Source organism: Anser anser (genome assembly GCF_964211835.1).
Source record: "Anser anser genome assembly, chromosome: W".
NCBI classification, from domain to species: Eukaryota; Metazoa; Chordata; class Aves; order Anseriformes; family Anatidae; genus Anser; species Anser anser.
Window position 1 is genome coordinate 16,242,763 of NC_139731.1, and position 21,661 is coordinate 16,264,423.

General features: G+C 42.8%; 2 protein-coding genes across 6 annotated transcripts in view; one reads left to right on the forward strand and one right to left on the reverse strand.

Annotated features, from left to right (window-relative positions):
- Nucleotides 1-927: 927 nt before the first annotated feature.
- On the reverse strand, nt 928-16,767 carry LOC310888634 (thioredoxin-like protein 1). The gene is made up of 8 exons (XM_083815534.1): nt 16,593-16,767; nt 15,152-15,248; nt 13,981-14,154; nt 10,380-10,502; nt 9,947-10,016; nt 9,160-9,332; nt 7,880-7,984; nt 928-1,185 (listed from the first exon to the last, which is right to left on the reverse strand). The coding sequence occupies exons 1-8, from the start codon at nt 16,688-16,690 to the stop codon at nt 1,156-1,158; spliced, it is 870 nt and encodes a 289-aa protein (XP_083671660.1). The 5' UTR covers nt 16,691-16,767; the 3' UTR covers nt 928-1,155.
- Nucleotides 16,768-18,302: 1,535 nt separating this feature from the next.
- The window catches only part of LOC310888633 (WD repeat-containing protein 7), a 114,382-nt gene continuing 111,023 nt past the window's right edge, over nt 18,303-21,661 (forward strand). For 3 of the 5 annotated variants that reach the window (XM_083815529.1, XM_083815532.1, XM_083815533.1), the window contains exon 1: nt 18,303-18,431. The gene's annotated coding sequence lies outside the window, so the exon portion shown is untranslated. Of the gene's footprint in view, nt 18,432-18,576; nt 18,708-18,733; nt 18,936-21,661 lie in introns of those variants that run through there. The other 2 variants (XM_083815531.1, XM_083815530.1) reach the window with 2 other exon arrangements.

Consider the following 21,661-nt stretch of genomic DNA (forward strand, 5'->3'; position numbering starts at 1 on the left):
CCCTTATTTTCTGTTTGGAGAAAATATCTATGCTAACAGAAAGTTAACTTGGTATTAACATATAAATCTCCCAAGCCAGAAAAGAACCACCCTACTGTGTTCAAGGAAGGAATGCCAATTAGGACAGGATTTAAGCTTTAGTGGGATTTATGGTAATTAGAAATGTAACAAATTTAACTTTACAAAGAAATTAATTGTGCCAATTAAAACACTTAGCATGTTTGACTGGGAATTTATACAGTATTATATGTATATGGTGCTGATCAATGCCCGATTTATTAAAATTACTTAAGGCATGCTTCCAAGAAAATTTACTAAAGTAGTACAGGAATTCCAATTAAGATGCAAAATTGAAATTTGCAATAAACATTTCCTTATCAAGATCCAGAGACGGGAAAAATGCCCAATAAAAGCAGTAAGAAATTCAGGTTCAGGTGGGGTGCACAACTGTATTTATCCCTGTAACTGCACAGCTTGTGAGAGTCTGCCTGTGAAACAAGGTCAGTATTTTCTAATATTAAAAAATAAAACAGAACAACAATTTCAAAACACTCGAGAATTCTGTGCCAAACAGCTTGTACCAGCACGCCGTTTGTGACAAATCTGCGAGTTTTGATCCTATGCTTTTTTGAGACGGGGAGGGAAATGGAAGTTTTCAGAACAGGTGAAGTTATTCCTGTCTGAGAAATACCTGCATTTTGTGCAAACAACGATCCTAAGCTCCTTCAGTCTCATACCAGAGTAGCTCTTTTTCTTTTTAGATAGCCTGTGAACAAGCCATCTGTATTTTACTTATATTTAACATTTTAAACTCTCTAAACAAGTGCAAGCTACATTATGTCTTCTGTTTCTAAAGATAAGCCAGTCCAGTTTTTAAGTTTAAAATGGAACAACACAGGAAGAGCCACAGTTACCAGAATGACAAAATTAAACTTGGCAAAAGTAATGAATTTTATTTACAAATACATGTATGAGGATTACAACAGAAACACACTAGTGAAACTCCATCTCAACAAAAGCAATGATTTATTGGTAATGGCATTAAATGAAACAGATTGACAGTCTCTGGCTATGGTCAAGCAATTATCCAGGAGTAGTAGGTAAAAGTGAAGATCTCATTTGATTGCAATAAGGCTTTCCAGTGTCTCGCGCATCCTAGTGGCTCTCTCCTTTTTTGCCGACTACCTGATAAGAGAAAACAACAGAAAGAAACAATGAACACTTAACCAAAGAGGTGTCCCCATTTTTTTTTATTAGCATCAAAATAAAACAAATGCAACATTTTCAACTAAATTAGTGCATTTAAGCATGCATTGTAGCACTTGCAGAAGCTATGAATCCCTCCAAAGAACTAAGAGGGACGCAAGACACAAGAAACTTATCTTTAGTATTAATAAAAATAGCAAAACACCAGTCTCACTTGAGAAGAGTTAGAAGACAGTAACTGCAACATAACAGACCACGTTTAACAATGTTATATACCAAGCATTCAACCTTAATATGCTATATAAAATAATACAGCAAAAAGAGAACCACTGGGTGCTCCCATGAAAGTAAGTTTGTTCATTTCCCTTGGCATCCTTAGTACGTACTTCACTGAGAACATTTACCTTATAATGCAGTTCAAACCTGAAGAGAAATCTGGAAGGCATCTGATTTTCAGTCTTTGTCAAAACATTACTCCTTACCGGGGCAACTGCTAATCTCCAATTCTGCAAACTCCACCAGGAATCAGACTCATCTCAGGACTTCTCATTTCAGAAAAGATTACCACTGCCACCAGACTTTGGCAGCCAACAGCAAGTGCAAGACCAGCACTCTGCATACTGCCGTGCAAGCTTACAGTTCGCACAGTTCGTAACGGAAGGGTTTTCGGTCCCCTTCGTTAACATAACTGAACGCAAGATCCCGAGAGCAGAAAACAATGTGATTCTAGGCACTTTTCTGAAAAGATTCAGATTAGTTCCAGTGCTCTTGCAGACCCTAGAAAATACCCATTTATAAGTCAAACAAAATAAAAAGATAATAAGTCTTAAAAGGTTGGCCTTAACTGCAAGAGACCTTGGGCAAGGCAACAATTCCCAACTCATTTCCATCTAACCAAAGCAGCACTTACAGATCTGACAAAGCCTTGTCAGGAAAAGCACGAACAGAGGTTTGAGGATCTACATTAATGGAATATACAATTTCCAATTACTAACGCTCAAAACTAAGGAGTAAAACCTTTTCTGCACTCTGACTCATATAGCAAATATGGTAAGGATTAATTACCTCTGCAATCAGGTGACAATATACCACAAGAGATTCATACAATCAATAGTGAAATGCAGAGCTGTGGGACACGACCCAGAACAAACAAAAAACAATATACCCACAGCTCTGAACTAGAGAATTCTCATGGACTCACTGAAATTATTCTGATCCTTCCCCTTTTTTTCCCCCCTCCACTTCTTGGAGGAAGACTTTTTTTTTGGGGGGGGGGGGGGGGGGGGGGGGGGCGCAGTGGTAAACTATTCTTTTGGTGAGCTGAGTTGTCACCATCACAAGGTAACTGAGATCTACAAAAAACCCTTTTAAAGACCCCTTTCACCTCCAAGGAACCTTTGACCAGGAACATATCACCAAGCTGTAAATTCAGCTTAATGATTAAGGAAAATTCCACTTGACAACATGAAGAAAAAAGGAAAAAAAATCAGAAAACCAATCACTAACATTAAGATCCAATTAATCAAGTTAAAAAAAAAGTTAAACTTGTCAAGAAGCAGTATTTATTCTTTGTGTTTCCAAGACAAACTGTGTTTAGACACAGATTAAGCAAAGAAAAAAAGAGAAAAAGAAAAAATGCAGTTGAAAGATTAAAGATTAGATGTTAGCAAGTGTGTAACTCCAATGAAAAATATTGCTATACCAGTCTGAAGTTGAAATTGACAACTCGCCCATGTGTATTATCTGTGAAAATTAATCATGCTGATATAGATATTTTGTCATCGCAGGTCAAAGAAACCCATTTTCTGACCATCCCATTCCACCTTCCCAAGAAGAAAATGGACATGGAAACTGAAATCAAACAGTCATCATTATTCTTTCATCCGTAACGGATCCATTCTCCTCCTGTTGACAGAAACAGTGGCCATCTAGTGCACTTTAAGATACCGGTCACAGCCTGTGATTCCCATGTAATAAGAGAACGTTTTGAAGCAGGCTTTTCTGATACCGTTTTCCTAACCACCAGCCCACAGCCTGACAGTGACAAAAAAAAAAACTATGGCCCATTACAAACAGTACAACTGGAAACTCTGTCACTGAGCCTTGTGGAGCAGAAGTGGGCATTTGTGTGTGTGTGGTTTTGTTTTCAATATATAAAGGTCAAGCAACTGGTCTGTTGCTGTTGGAGTACCCTGATCAGGCCACCTTTGTACGAGCACTCACCAGCTCCTCACTGTGTCTGCCTTCAGGAGGTTCCCTAGAGCCAAGCGTGCGACAGTAACGGGTACTTGACAGCCCTCGCTGACTTGCACACTACTTACTGAAGGGTCACACCAGAGAACACTAAGCTGTACTAAGATTAAGAAAGTCAAGTCTTGCTACAGCATTTCACAAACTACATTTCAAACAGCTTTTACAAAACGCAATACAGGCTGAAAAATGAGTTACAGAAAAAAAAAAGTACTACATGGTATGCTTTTAAAAATGTCAAGTTTGGGATAAAAAGAACGGAAGTTTTGAAAGACTGAAAGAGAAGCGCTTAAAATAAGATTTGGGTAGGGAAAAAAAAGAAAAAGATGAGTTGATGCGTCAGAAGGTAGAGAAGGCTGTTCCTGACTGCAGAAGGCTCAGAGATGGCTCTTGCATCAGTGCTGAGATTGTGGAAAGGGTGAAAGAGATGCTAGATGAGCAGAGGGAGCAAGGAAGGGAGTAGTGCGAGACCACACCAATTATTACTTTTTAATTTCTTCTGCATTTTTAGTTCTTTAGAATTGGGAAGTTAAGCTGAAAAACAAACAAACAAAATGTTACAAGGAAAACAGCAGCAACATAGAGAGCAAATAAGTAGTTCTGGAAAGCCTTGATTCAGGAGGGGACCAAAAAAATCCCACCACCTGTGCATATCCCCCAGCCTCAAAACTGAGCAGCAATGTTTTGTTTCTTAATACCACAAGTGAACAAGAACTATACTGACATTAAGGTGCACTGTCTTAAAAAAATGTTTACAGGTTCACCACCTGATTCACAGGAATCTATTTAAGACTAAGCTATCAATCAAGAGTTACAAAGACACAGCACCTGCACCTTTACTCAGCACTTTAGCTGTCTATCCCACGAATTAGCTTGACTGAGAAGCCAATTTGGAAGCAAACTTCACATGTAAGCTACTACATCTCAAATGCAGTCTCTACCATAGTAGCTTGCATAGCTTAAATTAAGCCTTAAATCAGACCACGTGCAGCCAAGAGCAGAAGTAATTCTAGTGTTAAGGACAGTTCTTTTACAAAAGGCATACCTTTAAGGTGTGCTTTTCAAAAACTATTTCTGAATGTTAAATGTGCATGGGAAGGGAATATTAATCTCAATCTTCTGCTGTTTGGGCGCCCTTAGTTTAAGCAGGGGAAAGAATCTCAGCTCTCTCCCTTCTCTTCCCTGTGCTTAACCCAGTTAAGATCTACACTTTTTTCCCCCCATTATGTTCCCCTTTCCTGTCACACCAGACTCCCCTCCTCCCCAGAGGTTAAAAATTCAGTTGTGCAAGGAGCAGGATACACACAGGATACACACAAGATACCAGAGCAAGTTGGAAATAACTTTTTTATTAATCTAACCTTACTTAGCAAATCCACCAATGCTAACTACATGTATGTCAAAACTAACTTAAGGCCAAGATGCCTAATGAAGGGCCTGCTTAGCTTCACCTGCTCCGTACTCCTCAGTACTGCTTCTCACAGTAGGTGAGCTTCAGCTTTGCGTTTGGCAGTATAAATACTGGAAACAATACCTCATTTATATTAAACACAAACTGCCTTGCTGATCAAGAAGAGGTGATTTTTCTTGCAGCCCTGTTGGTGTTAGCAGAGCACCACAAGCAAACACAAGTTTTCCTCGGCTGTCTGAAGGGCATGGGTGCTTCAGTTATGCATCTTAATAACTATCTGCTGAGCAAGGAGCTGCTACAACTGAGCGTTCGTTCACATCCCACTGCAGCTGGGTATCAAAATACATCTGCCTGCTCCTCAGCAGAAGTCATTGAAACCGATGTTTTGTGTTTTGTTTTAGATTTTGAAATTGTACGTATCTACTACAATCATCTGAGCAGCAACGTGATGAATCATAAAAACCGTAACTGGAATCACACTCATGCCTACTTTTTAATTGCAGCCCTTCAAATAACATTTTACTGATTCTTACAAACACTTCTCAAAAAATAGGGAAAAAAGCACTCCCCCATCTTGTTAATCATGCTGCAATACTACTTCTATCATAACTAGAAAAGAAATATAAACAGTACAGACAGACTGAGAGAAGGAAGTCAGATAGTTGAGAGCAGTGAGGAGTAGGGTGGGTAACTACTGAAGGAGATGAAAAGAAAAATAAGGTTTCCCAGTTAATCTACATGCCTAAATATAATTAATGCCCAACACTATATTAAGGTTTCATAGCTGACAGGATCACTGGAAGAGAGGAAACAAAAGCTAGAATTCCTAAGAGCTCTGTAGCTGACAGACTACACATCCCATTTAGTATGATAAAATATTTTAACAGCCTAATATTAAAACTACATGTTCAGGAAGCAAATAGGACTGAGAGGATTAGCTACCTCACAGCCTAACAAAGCAAGCTCTTCTATCTATGGCAGTTCTGACCAGCTCCTTAACGTGCTGATGTTAGCAGTGAACAGTACCACACCTGTAAGGTGTAAGGGAGATCTACCTCTTGTGGGTCTGCTCCCCTCCCCTTCCAGTTAAATAGAAGTCACAGATCACATCCCCTGATAGTGCAAACATATTCACCAGTGAACTACACTGAAACCAAAATTTTAACTAACATGGCATTTAGCTGGCTATATAGCAGCTTCCAAGCATCTACGCTGCATCTAGAACTGAGAGAGACTGACAAATCCCCGCTAAGTACAGTGCACAGATGAGACCCACGCTACTTTAAACATCTTTATGGGGTTGTGGGTATACTTAGAACCATAAACCAGCCCAGGCTGGAAGGGACCTCGTGAGATCACCAGCTTCAAGCCTTCATGGGAAAAGCGTGCTTAGATGAGATTATCTAGCACCCTGTCCAATCGCATCTTGAAAACCTCCAGTAAGGAAGGGGGTTTCCACCACACCCCTGGAGCAGTTGTTCCAGCGATTAATTGTTCTCGCTTAAAAAAACCAAACTCTTATATCAAGACAAAACCTCTCCCAGAGCAGCTTGTACCCTCAATGTATCATCAATTACCAAAAAAATTAAATCACTATCTGAACAATCAGATGGTCAGGTTTAAAGAGTGCACTTGTTTGAAAATAAACTTTCAGTACTTTAGAAAGCAAAACTAATTTACAGAGTTTACACAGAAATGAAACTGAGACAAAGACCAAATACTGAAAATATCAGTGTAAGGGTGCTATCCTCTTCCCAAAAGTACCAGAGAAGTAACACAGATTATTCGTGTTATGTTAAATAGTAATGGCACAATTCATTGCAGGGTAATGCCCTGTTATTGCAAAAAAAGAAGCTGTACAAAATAACCTCGACCATGGAAGCAGATTTTAAATGAAGTAACCTATTTCTTGTATTGGATGAACCAGAAGTGCTCCATTAGAAACATCTAAATTAGATATCCAGTTAGTTTTAGTATATTAGAGCAACTTTTTCAATGGCTTCACATTCCAGTGAAAGACAACAAAGCCTGTTAACTTATTAACTTTATTATTTGCGAAGTTATTAAGTTTTAAATGTAAAAGTTAAGATCATCTTTAACAGTAAAAACTGGAAGTATACAAAGTATGACAACCATTAGCATTTTTAGCCTTCTGAAGTTACAGGCAGTTTGTATAATAAATTCCACGGTGCTTTCAGTGTTATTGGTCGCCTAGACATGAGTTCGTAGACAGGGTTACAACAGCAAATGTCTTTCTAAACAAGACAAGTTTTAAAGCAGTTTACTAGCTTACTTTAAAAAGACATTAAATTTCGAAGAAAAAAACGTAAGTAGCTTTAAAGTTTCAATACTTTCAAACCCATTTCACATTCTCAAAAAAATCAAAAACTTCGAGCATGCCTTATTGTTCAGCACTCATGGGTCTAAAGTCACAGCCTAACGAGTTGTTTATTTCTTCCTTTAGCTTTAAAAAGAGCAGATATGTTTAAAGTAATGGTCACTTTGTGACCAAAATCTTTTTTAGATCTGAATTTTACACTGCCCATTGGATAAAATCCATAAAATCCTTCACCAAAGCAGAAGTCCAATCAATCACAAGGAGTCTTTATTTCATACGCAGGCTTGCTTCTCTACTTCCTGAACACCATCAGAATACAGGTTTCTAAATCAAGGCATAAAACTCACGGCTGTTAAGAAACATTGCCTATAGTACATGTCATTTGAAAGTCCCTCATGTTTTAAATAGTAGGTGTATACATTCTTACCCCTATTTGTGTTGTGGTTTGTTTTTTTTGGTTGTTGTTTGTTTTTACAAAGGTGATGAACAAGAACTTATAGGTAAGACCAATGATCAGTATCTGTAAGATAAAGCTACATGTGTTGTTGTTTTGTTTGGGATGCCATATCTACCTTAAGTCGCGGAATTATAACAACCACCAAGTGTATTTGTTCAGTCAACATTTTTGAGAACATTTAAAACATTCGTAAGTGCTTTTAAGAAAGAAGACTCACTCGCTTGAAGTCATTCATATTTGTTGCTTGGACTGGAGTTCCAATAAATGTGAAGTATGTAATTCTTGTTGTCTCTTCATCGCCATGATTGGATTGGACAAACAACTAAAAAATCCAAAACACAAGAGCGAAGGTGAACAGTCCATCCCTGAATTCATACATAAAATGTTAGCCTCCCAAGATTTTTGAACCAACCCAGTAAACACTTTTTCCAATTATAAAGGCCTTGTTACCCTCTAGAGAAGCTTCTGTCCTCTTATTTCAAATAATGATTATAACGAATGCTATTATTATCCCAGCAGTTTGTTTAAAAACCCACGGAGCTTGGATATTTCTAGCTTCCACTTCCAATCTGAGACTGCACTCAGCAACTGAAATGTACTGAAATGTTCAGTCAACTATGAGACCATAACTTGCAAACACAGAACTCAGACCATGAAAAGCATTTCCTTAGAATAGAATTTCAGGGGTTACATGGGAGGAGCAGTTCAACACAATACTGCAGGAAACAGGGCTAATGCAGACCCAGGGTAATGGTGTCAAGAAGAATGCAATTCCAGCATCAGTTTTGTCACGATGCATATTGCACTAAAACCCACACTTAAAATGAAAGAGGAAAAACTGCACCTGCATTTAAGAGTCACAAAAACCTTACGTGGAATTCATGGAAAGTCTTTTACAGCAAGAAGGTTAGAGAGCTCATTAAAAGACAAAGGTGGTTTGATTAGAGCATTTAAGAACACTTATGAGGACCGGGTATTGGGTTTTAGCGTATCGTAAGCACTTCACTTGATACTTACAAGTCTGTCATTTTCGCAATCAGGTTACTGATGAACTGGATTTCTTACCTCCTAAACTCTCCAAACGAGGACAAGATGCCTTTCAAGAAGGCGTGTTAGTAAAACACAAGTTGTGTTCTGCAGCACACTAGGTCACAGAATGGAAGGGACCATAAAGATCACCTAATTCCAACTCCCCTGCCATGGGCAGGGACACCGCCACTAGAAGATAGTTCTTCGTAATATCGAAATCTACCCTTTTTTTAATCTCTCACAAAGAGATGAAAGTGAACCTCATCACAAATATGAGGTCAGAGACATCACATGCATACGGCCTTGCCTGACCTTAAATTTCAGAAACCCTTTGAGCATTAACATACAGTATGCAATCAGTGGAGAGCAACTAAGAACATTTGCAGCCAAGTCAACAAACGTCACAGCGCTTGAAAAGTCTACTAAGTCTTCAGCCTGCCCAGAGCTCAGAACAGAAGCTTTACTTACAGTTACACTGTTAACATTCTGAAATTTAACATAGCGAAGCTGGATAATACCATCTTCTTTAATATCATCTGGTGTCAGCTCCAGGGCTTGAGTTGGTTCACTTCTCTCTGCTTCTTCAAAATCCATAGATCGAGGAAGGTTGATAAAGATTTTTATATACTTTGGACCTTGTCCTGTGTTAAAACATGGAATTGGGATTCAGTTCCTTACCTGTGTTCTCAAAATGCTACCGCAGAAGCCCTTGCTTATCACAGCATCTAGGTACAGCTCAAGGAGGGTAGGGACTTCAGTAATTCTAGCATCTTATCTGCCAATCCTACACCACCACCCTTGATACCAAACGACATCTGAAGTTGCACTACTTGCCTACATTTCAGTGCCAGAATTCCACATAAGAAATCCAATGAAATGTCTGAAAATAATTGGGTTTGTGTGATGTAATACCTGAGTATTTTCTGTAGTTTTATAACTTAAATCAACTTAGCATAAAAATTAAAACAGCTCTTACATTTAATTCTTGAATAGAATGTAGGTTCTCCTTATAGCATGTCAAAATACAGTAAATATTTATACTTGTGTCATATCAAATACCAATGCATGGCAACAGAATAATATTACTGTGAGATCAATCTGTTATGTTATTTATTTACACCAAATTTACTGAAGCTGCTATGGGATTCACAGAATGTAAGAGGTTCTAGGGACAAGCATCATTGTTTTGACATTTAAGCTAAACACATGTAAAGCTTAGATTCTAAGGATATGATTAAACAGACACTTCACTTACCATTATCTGGCCCCTGAAGTTTCATAGAATAAAGTTTGACTGGTTGACTAAAAGCTACAGTAATAAGCAGCTGTGGAAGAGAAAGTTGTTGTTAAATACCATTTTCTTCATCCTTATAAACAAACATAGCACAACAATTAACTAGAAGCAAGTCTGAGCTTTTAATTTAAAATCAAGTACTTACATTCTCTATATTCCACACATGCACTAGTCTGCCACTAGTCACCAGTAAATGCCAGTCTGCTTGGAATTTTTCCCACAAATGGATAGAAAACTGGCAATGCTACAGTGACCTCTTTTGCTTCCATCCACCTACCGTATCCCACTCTTCCTTATACCGCTATAGGGATATCAAGCAATCAAGATCTTCAAAAAATGCTTGCAGACCAGACATCATTGAAAACATCTCACTTAAGAAAAATATCTACTGTACCTGCTCATCGCAGTCTGATTCCAAGTAGGTAGAGTCTTTACGTAAACAATTATCAAATCCATGCTCGTCGCTTTCATTAAGACATTCACAGCCGGCTTTATTGATAAATGGCATTAAATCCATCTGAAAGGAAAAAGAAGAGCATTACTGAGTGCGTAAATCTGCCGTGAACTTATCTGAGATTAGCAGACACTGGAATGAATGAAATTCCTCATTCAACACATTAAAAAAGGGAACCCAGAAAACCTCAGGCCTTTTTTTTTTTAAAACATAAAAAGATAAAAAAGTTGTAGTACTCAGATGTATCCTGTTCAGAATTCAGTGTTTTCCCACTCGAAGTACCACCCCCCTGGAACACAAGTTTACCATATTGAGAATAAGCAATTGGGCACAGGGAGCATTTTTCAGATACATTTTTGATTAACTTCACCTGGCTACAAATACAAACTGACATTAGACCGGAGCTATGATTAACTTAACAGATAAAACAGAAATGGCTTTCCCATCCAAAATAGTTCAGTGGTCATCTCTTAATTTCTTCTGCAACTATAGTTGTTACCAGGCTTTATGTGCAAAGCTACTCTTATTCTCCTCCTCTTTCTCAGCATCATATACAAATCAACTTCATGAAACTGGTTCCCACTCCCTTCCCGGTATACTTTGGTAAAAGTGCAGAACAACAGAAAGCAGAAACCGCCCAATTCACCATGAACCAGTTTGCTTTACAGCAGAGCTCTTTTGTAAAGGGTCCAACCAGAAGTTTCAACATACACGCACTGCCAGACTAAAGCAAATGCTACGCGTGCTGCAAGCTTCAGCCATTTAAAAGGTTTTATTATTGCACTGGCAGAATAGCCTGAACCAATTCCCAGATTGCCAAGAGATTTTGCATACAGCTAAACTAACCCAAGTGCAATTGAAGCACAGTAAGCCACGTTAAAAAAAAAATATAAAAATTAAGTGTTTTGTTATCTTAAGGCCTGAAGATATGGCATCAACATCTCATACCACAACAGTACAAATTTGAGATCACAATCAGCATACAGTCAGAGAAAACTCTGAGACAAAGCCTATAGGAACTTTTGGCATGGCAACCTAAAATACCCTTCTTACCGACATATATGAGGTCCCAAAGAATAACATACCACTCGTGATAAAAGCCCTACAAATTAGCTTTAAAAAGTTACTGCATGTTACTACTCAGGCTATAGCTTCATGATATAAACTAAATCCAAACACAGGCTGCTGAGAGAATACAAATCATTGCTGGTATCCCATTTCCCTTAACACCAGAAACTATGCTATTCCAAACAAAGCAAACAAAAAATCACCTGCCTGCCTTTCCCCTTCCAGGTCCCCTCTGCCTGCCTGCAACATCCCAACGAAGACTTAGCCCGCATCCTGCGTACTCAGTAGACACGAGGTAAGAAAGGAGGCACGCAGCTGTGCAAGAGGAGAAGGATGCATTCCTGGAGCAGCTGGCAGTCCAGTTTGGGTCAAGTATATTCTAAAACTGCATTCCAGCCTACTGCTAGTAAGTCAAACAGAATTCCTGCTTGGCTCGTATAGTCCTGAACGTTCTCAGTGTCTTACCCCGATGAATTAACATCTCCTAACAAGATTAACTTTTAATAGAAGATGGCATCTCCATCTCAAAACAAATATAACTTTGGAGATACATGCCAACCTCACATATCTGCTCTCGCTACTTGAATGATTTTCAGTGTGTCTTGGGCTGAAATCTAACAAGCTGAACCTTTGTCCTTTGACATTCCAATACCTCTACGCAGGATTTCACAGTAATTATAGATGTGAGTGTTCACATATAAAGCGAAGTGCAATGCATACTGCGGAACAGCTAACAAGTAGCTGAACTGCTAGAAATTCGAGCGACCTGTGCCCTTGAAGCTTCTTAAATGAGAAATATTCAGCTGGATTTGCATCCTTCTCCCATGCCTGATAGGACATGGCTAGCTATGAATTTCAAATAGTTAACCTCCAAAGAAACCTGGCTTTGCATTTAACATCATTTTGACTTCTACAGATACTCATCACAGCTAAGTTGGGTGTATTAGATTTGCTAATGCGAAGTAACGTGCACGCTACAGAACTAGCACACAGCTAAGTCACACGTCGCAGTTCAGCAATGTGGCATATTGTATTTCACCTAACTGGGTTGACACTCCTGGCAGAACAATAGACAACCTCATTCAAGGAGTAACCTTACACCGAGGATTGCTCGGAGAACACCACCTAAGATGACAGCTCTAGGAAAGTGTTTTGTCACATTACAGTTCTCATTTACATGTGTTTGGTAGTACAGCTGTCAGACAGGCTTGTGATTTGAAACACAGAATTGCCTTGAGGTAACAGGAAAGCACACCGAACATGGTGAAAATAATTTCCTGAGAGCACCAAATATTTCTAGGGGGTTGTTCTGTTATTGGGAGATTTTGATTTTTCTACGAGACACATACAAATCTTGCAATGATAAAAATCCATTCAAAAATACAGATTTTTAAATTCATAGAAAAAAATAAGGTTTTCCTTGTGTTATTTAGATGCCACGCTTAAAAAATATTTGGCTTGAGAATATATATTTAGAAGTGTTCACTTTTCTTTTTAACTTGTGAATAATGAGTTTACATTATCTATGAAAGCTGATCAGTGATTACTGCAGTTGTATGTAGGACCCCTACAGAAGCGAAATATGCTGAATACAACTTCTTTTAATGCTTAACACAAGAAGTAGTTCTTGTATGCCACTCAGAGAAGACAAACCAATCTTTTCCAAATATTCCCATTACATCTGTTAATTTATATATTCTATATCCATCATTCTTTTACAGACAAAAAGGAATTTCTAAAAAAAAAAATTTTGTAGTACCATCCAGTCTCACGATATTAGCAACCAGGCAAAAGAAAGTATATCATTTACCTAACAACACCTTCCCAAAAGCACCCCATTCTCACGGCAAATTGATAAAAGCAGGACATAGCCCAAGTTATGAAGCTTAATTCCTCCAGCAAAGGGTTTTAGTTCTTTGTTTCTTTTTAAAGAGATGAGAAAGAAGATTAAAGAAATGGAGGTGCACAAGAAAAGGAAATCCATAAACAACAAATCCACCTAGCAACACGTGAATAACAATACTTCTTAAGGACCAGCTAGAGCGATTTTTCAAAGTTTTTGACAGCTATGTCTAACAATGTATTTTTTCACGGAAGACTTTACACTTGGAAAAGCGTTTTGGGAAAACAGATTGTGATGTCTGAGAAGGGGTAAGAAAAAGAATACACAGCTGTAGCAAAGCCTTCACCATAAAACGTGAAATTCATTATTTTAATCACTGAGGGCTATGCTTACAGATTTTTCTTGAAACATTTTACAATTCTGTTACATGTACATATTAAGTAAGTACAGTTAATTTTTTGAATTTTGTCTGAAAAAGGAAACCCAGACAGGTGATCTTTCTAACGCTACGGGAAGCCTGTAGTTCTGCCTAAAGTAGCATTGTTTGACAAGAATATGTTTAGAAAGGAACACATTTTCAACAGGTTCAAGTTATGCAAGTGTTAAAAAAAGACTTTAAGAGATGCATACATATCCTTTTGGAATATCTGTGTCTTCATTGTTTCCAGGATCATTCTCCAGGTGCTGCTTAATTTTTTCTTCTAAACCTACAGCATCTGCTCCTTGATATTGGTCGATTCGCACTTTGTTTCGGAAAAACAGAAATGTCGGTGTTGCTGATATATTATTGGTAGCAGCTGTTCCCTAGAATGCATAAATTAGTTACAAGTGTTACCTAACAGACCGTTACCAATATCAGACAGAAGCCTTGTTTTCACCTAGATGACAACGTACATGCCACATATTAACCAAGATACATTAGCCCCCCAAAATCACAAACCGTGTTTGTTATTTTACAAACATCTCCAACTTGAGCAACCATTTTAAATTCATTTAAGTTCTTCAGATCTTCCTAATCCTTCATACATTTGGGTGGTCTTTGAATGGATTTCACGTTGTCAGTAGATTTCTTGGTAAGCCACAAAAGTCATAGTACTTGCTCACTCTTGTAGGTGGAAGACTGCTTCATTTAACACTTCACAAGCATTCTTTACACCTGTATTACTTCCCTTTCCCAAGGCACATTCACGCACACCCTGGAAGTTGCCACTGTAGAAGGTGACTTCCTTTTGATTTCCACCTGTATGTATGTGTTAGGTACCCACAGCACCTTCCCCAAAGCTTTCCACAATTAAGTGCCATTTGCAAAGCATTGATACGTCTACATTCATCTCTCTCCCACTACTATTTGCAGCAACCCAAGAAATTTCCTTTCAACATACCCTTGCTAATTTTTGTTAACAACCCTTAAGTCAACCAACAGCTCATCACTGGTTTATTATATTCGTCATTTTATTCAGCAATTATCGCAGAATTTGTTTGGAAAGACTTGCTCTTCCTAAAGTCATACTGATGTTCTCTCTTATTTTAAGCTGTATTATTTAAACAGCACACGCAGCAGAAACCGTTAAACCACTTGTACAATGCTTAAATGAAGGGTAACAAAGTGGTACTTGCAAGAATACATTTCAAAATAAAAGTATAGTTCATTCACATCTTTGTGCATAAGTTACTTGTCATTCACCAACCCCGTGAAAGGATACTTTTAGTATACCATCCGAACAGCTTTCCTTCAAGTTTCTCATTCACTTTATTATCCTCTCTCCCTCTCACTAAAGAAAATTAATTTTTGAGTACCAACCTGGCACTGATGCACATCCACTTCCAAAAAAGTTGCCTGGGGATATTTGTTACTCAAAGCATTGAATGCTGGGGCTATCCTTAAACAAGGGCCACATCTGTAAAAACAAAAAATTCAACCATTATTGTTTTGCTTTGTTTTAAAGATACCTGCCCTACGCAGACTTCGCGCATTCACGTTCTTACTATATCCTTGGTACATTTTAAAATAACCTTCCTACCTGGCTGACAGATGGCGAGCAATCCTGGTGATACAATTAAGAATGACATTTAGAAACACATCATGAAGTGTTAATTCCCACTTCCTCAGACAGTTTCAATGTCACATGATTAGCTGCACCTATTAATTAAAATGAACTTCATATTTCCCATCTAATCTGTTTAGCTCCAGCACCTTTTGCTGCAGAGTAAAATACTCCTAAGTAAAGGGACTTTTGGGGGGGGCGCAAAGACTTAACTGCTTTTCCTGATACAGCAAAATATACTCTTAATAGAAAACTAGTACCAGCAATTCCCGTTACCAGCTGTAACAGAAGTAAGGTCTCTACATGGGACTTGAAATATTTACCAATAACGGTATATTAAAGCCTTAGCAGTAATCACATAGTTGTTACTGTGATAAATTTCATTTCCTATAACTGTAGCACGTTACCACCAACGTAGCTCCATCAGCTTGGTTGAAAATACATATCTGTTAATGATGATAGCTTTATTAGCATATACAAAGTGCACAGACACAGCTATTCTGACAAAGCAATATCCTTACAACTTTGCTTGTTGTGAAAGAAGCAATTAAAAGGCAAAACAGCAGAAAACTCCCACAGCAGCATACCAACATGTGACATATCTAAAGCAGAGAGCCCTACAGTGTCAGTGTGAGTCTGCCGACACACACAGCTTAAAACCAGCACCAGTAAGATCCGCTTCACCCTTCTCATTCTCATCTGAGAGAGGACAGGGATCCACGGCTGTGCAAGGCAGACCTGCAGGTGTTCGTAAACGGGACGCACCACGCCGTTAACCTCACCACAGCTCGTCTGTAGCCAAAACGTTTTCGCGGGCAGTTGTGCAAGGCGTGTGAGCGAGCTCCCCGCCACCCGCGGGTGAAGCCGACTGACCGAAGGGGCGCCAAGCGGCAGCGGCCGGGCGCCGGGTGTGTCACCGGCACGCCCCGCAGCGCCCGCTGACACGCAGCCACCGGCTCCGGGCCCTCCCGTGCCCAGCGCCGCTCCCGGCGCTGCACCCACGGCTCTGGGGACGGGACGGGACGGGACGGCCGCCGGGGCGCCGGGCACGGCCGGGAGGCGGAGCGGGAGCGCAGGCAGCGCGAGCGGGGCCCTGAGGAGACCGAGGGGCGCTGCGCACCGGCAGCACGGACCCGGGCGGGCTCCCCCGGCGCTCGGTGACCCCGGCCGCCTCCCGCGCGGCCCGGCCGGACTCACCCCCGCATGGTGAACTTGACGACGGCGAGCCGGGAGCCGGCGGCGCTGAGCTCGGGCTGGAACTCGGCGTCGTTGGCGATCGCCTTCACGCCCCCCATGGCGGGCGGCAGCCCCGGACCGCGATCTGCAGCGTCACGCCGCGCCGCGCGCCCGGCATGCACCGCGCCCCGCACGCACCGCGCACGCGCGCCCCGCCCCGGCCCGGTGGGGCCGCCGGGAGGCGCCGCCGCCATTTTAGCTTGGGGCAGGCGCGAAGCGGGGGCGGCCATCTTGGTTTGGGGCAGAGCCAATAGGGCTCAGCGCCCCAGCATCGGCACCTGCTGGGCGGCGGGCCCCCAGCCCCAGGGGCACAAATCCGCAAAGAAACGCACATACCTGCCACAAAACCACCCCTCCGCCCCGGGGGGTCAGCACCCGTAGGTGCCAGCACCTGTGGGACCCATCCACCAGCACGCATGGAGCACGAGGACACTGCAACCCGCTGTGCCTCGTCCTCATGTTTGTGCCCGGTGCGCTCATCCTGCCGCTGGGCACTGCGCATTTACACACGTTGTAACCCCCGTCAGGCATTTACACACACTTGAGGTCTGCCTGAGCCATCTCGTTAATGTGTGTTGGTGAAAAAAAGTGGCATGTTTAAAGTCACAGAATGATTGTGTTCAGCATTTTTACTTACACCTTAGGAAAGCTTAATATTTTCTGTAACGCAAAACGCACTCGAGCCTTTTACAATAGCTAGGATAAAGCAATCCTGTAATTTTTCCTGTTTTCCTGCTTAACCTTGTGATATAAAGTGGCATGACTTTGACCAGCATTGCCCTCAGGAATTTATTATTACCGGACAACTGGAGAATCGCCACTCTCCCAGCTGAAAATAATTCACGTTGTAAGCAGGCTGCTGTTCCAGACAGGCATCTGTTCTTCTTGGATGACAGGGCACCCAGCCCCGCTTGCCAGGCGTCTCGTGGTTGTATGTAATTTTCATATCTCTATGGAGATAGATCAGTGGATCTCGGCATTACTTTTCTCATAAAAATATACCAACACAGTATTAGGGTTTGTTCAAATGTTTATACGCAACAGTTGAACTGGAATTGGTTACTAATTCAACACCAAGAAAAATTTAGAGTTGCTTTGTCTTTACCCATCAATTATAGGGAACTGGGGGTATGGAACATCTCAATACAATGTCCCCAAATAGTTAACAGGATGTGCCAACACACAGTAAAACAAGTTGTGAACTGATTTCACTATTTTAATGGCTTCTGGACAAGAGAAAGCGTTCTCTCTCGTTTCAACTGCAGAAATAATTGTTTTTCCCTTTCTATCCTAACAGTTGTGAGGTACCGATGTGCATTGCTAAGTTGCTGACAGGAAAAAAGAAAGCCGTCACTGCAGCTTCAGCACACCCGATGAATTTGTGTGCGGCTAAGGACCATTACTCACACCTACGGAAGGCCTGACAGCAAGAAGTGCTGTTTCACTTGCAAAGAAAACGAAGAAGTAACATCGGTGACCCACCACCCCTCCTTGGCTCGGTCCATTGAGAGGTTCAGAAGGCAAATCCGGCACACGCAGGTTGCCGTCCCTGAGACCTCCGCACCGTTTCAGCTGAAAGCTGGGAACCAGCTGAAGTAGTTCCCTCAGCGGGCCTTTAATCCAAAATCAGCCCTCGTTTGGGCGGCGCTCGGCGGCTGCCCGGCCCGGTCCCGCCCCGTCTCCATGGCGCGGGGCCGGCGGGGCTGCCGTCAGGCGCCGCTTTGCGACAGCGGCAGCCGCTCGCCGCGCCGGGCCGGGCCGGGCCGGGCCCCGGGAGCCGCCGCCGCCCCCGCCGCGCAGGTGAGTGCGGGGCCGCCGGCACCCCCCCGCCGGCCCCCCCCGTCCGGCGGGGCTGCTCCGCGGGCGGAGCGGGGCGGGCACCGCCGGGGCCGGGGCCGGGGCCGGGGCGGGCTTCGCAGCCCCCGGGGGGTGCGGGGGTGCGGGCGCCGGGCGCGGTGTGTCAGCAGCCCGGCGCCACGGGGCCCTGCGGCCGCCCTCCGGAGGCAGCCCCGGGCGCCGCTGAGGACCTGCAGCGCCGGCTGCCGTCGCCTCTTCTCGTTTTCCAGCCGTCCGTGGGTACGCGGGGCCGGGTTCTCCCTTCCCCGTCGTTTTTTGTGCGGGGACAGCCGGCGTTACCTTCACGTTGAGCGCTTTGAAATCCGGCGTTTACGGCCCTCTGCTCGGCTGGGGCAGGCGTTCGCCTGTCATTGGGCCGCGGCTGCCGCTGTTACCCCGTAAAGCTTAGGGAGCGCTTCTCCGTAACCGCCTGCTTTCCTCTCGGTTAATCTCTGTTTGGGAAGACAGGTTGGTAGTTGTCCTGTCGAATTTGGCTTTGATCTGGGTGCGCCGGGAAGGTCTGGCAGCGGCGTTTACAATATTGGTGTGTAGGTGACGGCGGTACGCCGTGGCTAAGCGGGGGGGCAGAGCTCGGTGCCAAGGGGAGCGCGGGGTGCAGGTGCAGAGGCGACGTGCCGCCCGCCGCACTGCAGCGGGAGCCGGCCTGGGAGCCAGCCTGGGAGCCGGGCCCTGGCTGCCCGCTGCGGGGACAGGCCCGGCCGGCGGAGAAAGGAAGGCCAGGTGCCCCCAGGTTTGTCATCCCCAACCACCACGACGTGACTGATGGTCAGTTTCGCTGGTTAGTACCTGGGTTGCAGTTCACCAGCGCGTCAGGTAACCGCAGCGCGGCTAACAGTTTGGCCAGGCTGAAAATAGTGGGTTGGTTCCCTCCCGCAGATACGCTTAGCTCGGCTGTAATGAGCAGGGCTGGCGAGGTCAGCGTGAATATTCATGGCAGGAAACGCGAGTGTGCTGTGTTTGCCAAAGCAGGGCCTTTGAAAAGTCCTTGCGCCTCTCGGATATGTACAGATACCTCAGTTCTCCTTGACAGCTGCTTTATTTTTCTCTTGTCTTGAAATGGGTACAGTTAATTATCAGAACGAATGCACTTGACAGCTTAATTAGCCAGCTGCTGTCCTGCTTTGCGTGTATATTTGTGTGTGCATGCCTGTCCAGGAGGGTGGCGTTACAGCTGCCGGCGTGCTGTCCTTGTGCTAGGCTGGTTTCCCGACTTGGCTGTCATCGTGACAAGTCTGTGTCTTGGTTGTGCTGTACAGCACTGAGCCCATTCCCCACCTGTTTACTCGCAGTGCTCACTTAGTGAAAAATGACGTTTTTTAATGCTTCTTTTTATAAAGACAGTGCACAGTGTTGCAGTAATTCCATTGTGTTTGCAAAGCAGAACTTTGAGCGTGGATAAAATACAGGCGTCGTTCTCCAAGTTTTGAGTTTAGTGCTTGCCCAATGCAAGCTGGAATGATAGTGGCTTGTTACATGTGTCAAACTGAACGAACTCAGCAGGTAGATCTTTTTAAGGTGTTTTGTATCATGCACACGTGGTCCAAAATTTCTTGGACAAAAAAAAATAGGGATTCATTTACTGTAAAAGCATTAGCCTTTAAAAAGCTTTCTCAGGCTTCTCGGGTGGCTTTACAAAGAGGAAACTGCGCTCTAAGCAGCGTGCTGGCCTCCCGTGATGGCACAGATGACTGTCGCGGAGGATGAGGAAGAGCAGTGGGTGTTACCTCGGCTGGAGCCAGCCTCTGACACGGATTCCCGAGGAGTTTCTGTGCGCTCTGGTAGGCGGCAGCGAGGCGAAAGCCTCCTTCGGGAGGAGAGGTTGGTAACCGGAGGGTTGTGCACGGCGAGTTGTGCACGGCAAGGACGGGACGCGGTGCTGGGCAGCGCCTGTAGCTGACCCATTTTGTGCCGGGCTTCGGGGAATGTCACCTCCCGAGGTGCCTTCCACCCTCAGCTGTTCTGTGGTTTTGTTAGGTTGATGGTAGGTTAGGAACGCAGAAATACTTTGTATTTGATCCCCTTACAGTGAGTCAGAACTAATTCCCAAAGCCACTGAGCGCTCCTGACAGACCTGAAACAAGCGAGATTTTAACTAGGAAATGTTACTGAGCCTTTGTGTTTAATAACAGAGTGGTTTGTTTATTTACTTTAAAGTGCGAATGTTTCAATATTTGGGTTCTGACAGGGAAACATTTCTGTGACTGGGTAAAGCACTGGATTTTCTTCTCCCCACTTCATCCATCCTTTTTTTTTTTTTCATCTCCAAGTATTAAATGGAAGAGGTCATTTGTAATAAAATTAAGGAATATCAGATTTTATAAAATGCATTGGGTGATTCAAATGGAAGCCATGCAGTACTAGGAGGGAGCCCCGCCATAAATGTGATTGCCCTCATGTAAATGGCTTTAGGTGTTCCAGTGGTGTTACAATGCTTAGCTGGTGTCTATTTGAATGAAGGATTCTGTACGCGTGAAAAATATTAGGCGTAAAAATCGCTGTTCACTTGAAAATACGCAACCCATTTCGAAGGTTTGTGCTGGTGTCATGGATGGCAGCCATCTCTGTACTCACTGGTGACAAATCTGGTTAATAACAGAATTTAAATTCCTCTGAAAATACAGAAAAATGACATTAACGTGCGGTAAACATTGATAGGGGAAGGAATGATTTATTCTGAACCTTTCTAGTTGCTTTGTTTGCACATACGCACAGTTAGGTTTGTTTAAAAGCAGATGTTCATTTGGCAGCCCTTAGTGCTTCGCTGTGGAGCTGCTGTGCACTGAGAGCAGACCTGATGAAGACACAGTCGGCTCGTCGGTGCAGTTTCTGACAGATTCTCGTAGCATCCACACGTGTCCTAAGATCGAGCCTTTCTCTGCGCGTGCTTTATTTGAAATAAATATTGTTTGCAAGTGGAAGTCGCTCACCAGCTGCACGGCTTCCTACCCTGAATTACTTCTGTTTGGGTGCTGCTGTGTCTGTAAAACCCTTATCATGGTCGCTCTCTCGGGGTGAATGGCTTAGCTCTTGAGTCTTGCGAGGTGCAGTGACATCTCTAGCTTCTTAGGGCTGGAAGTTGTGGGAAAGCTTGCACAACTTGCAAGTAAGCTGAAGTTTCAGAAGCAGCTTGCATACAGATGGAGGAAGGTTTGTGGATTTTTCTGCCTGTCTTT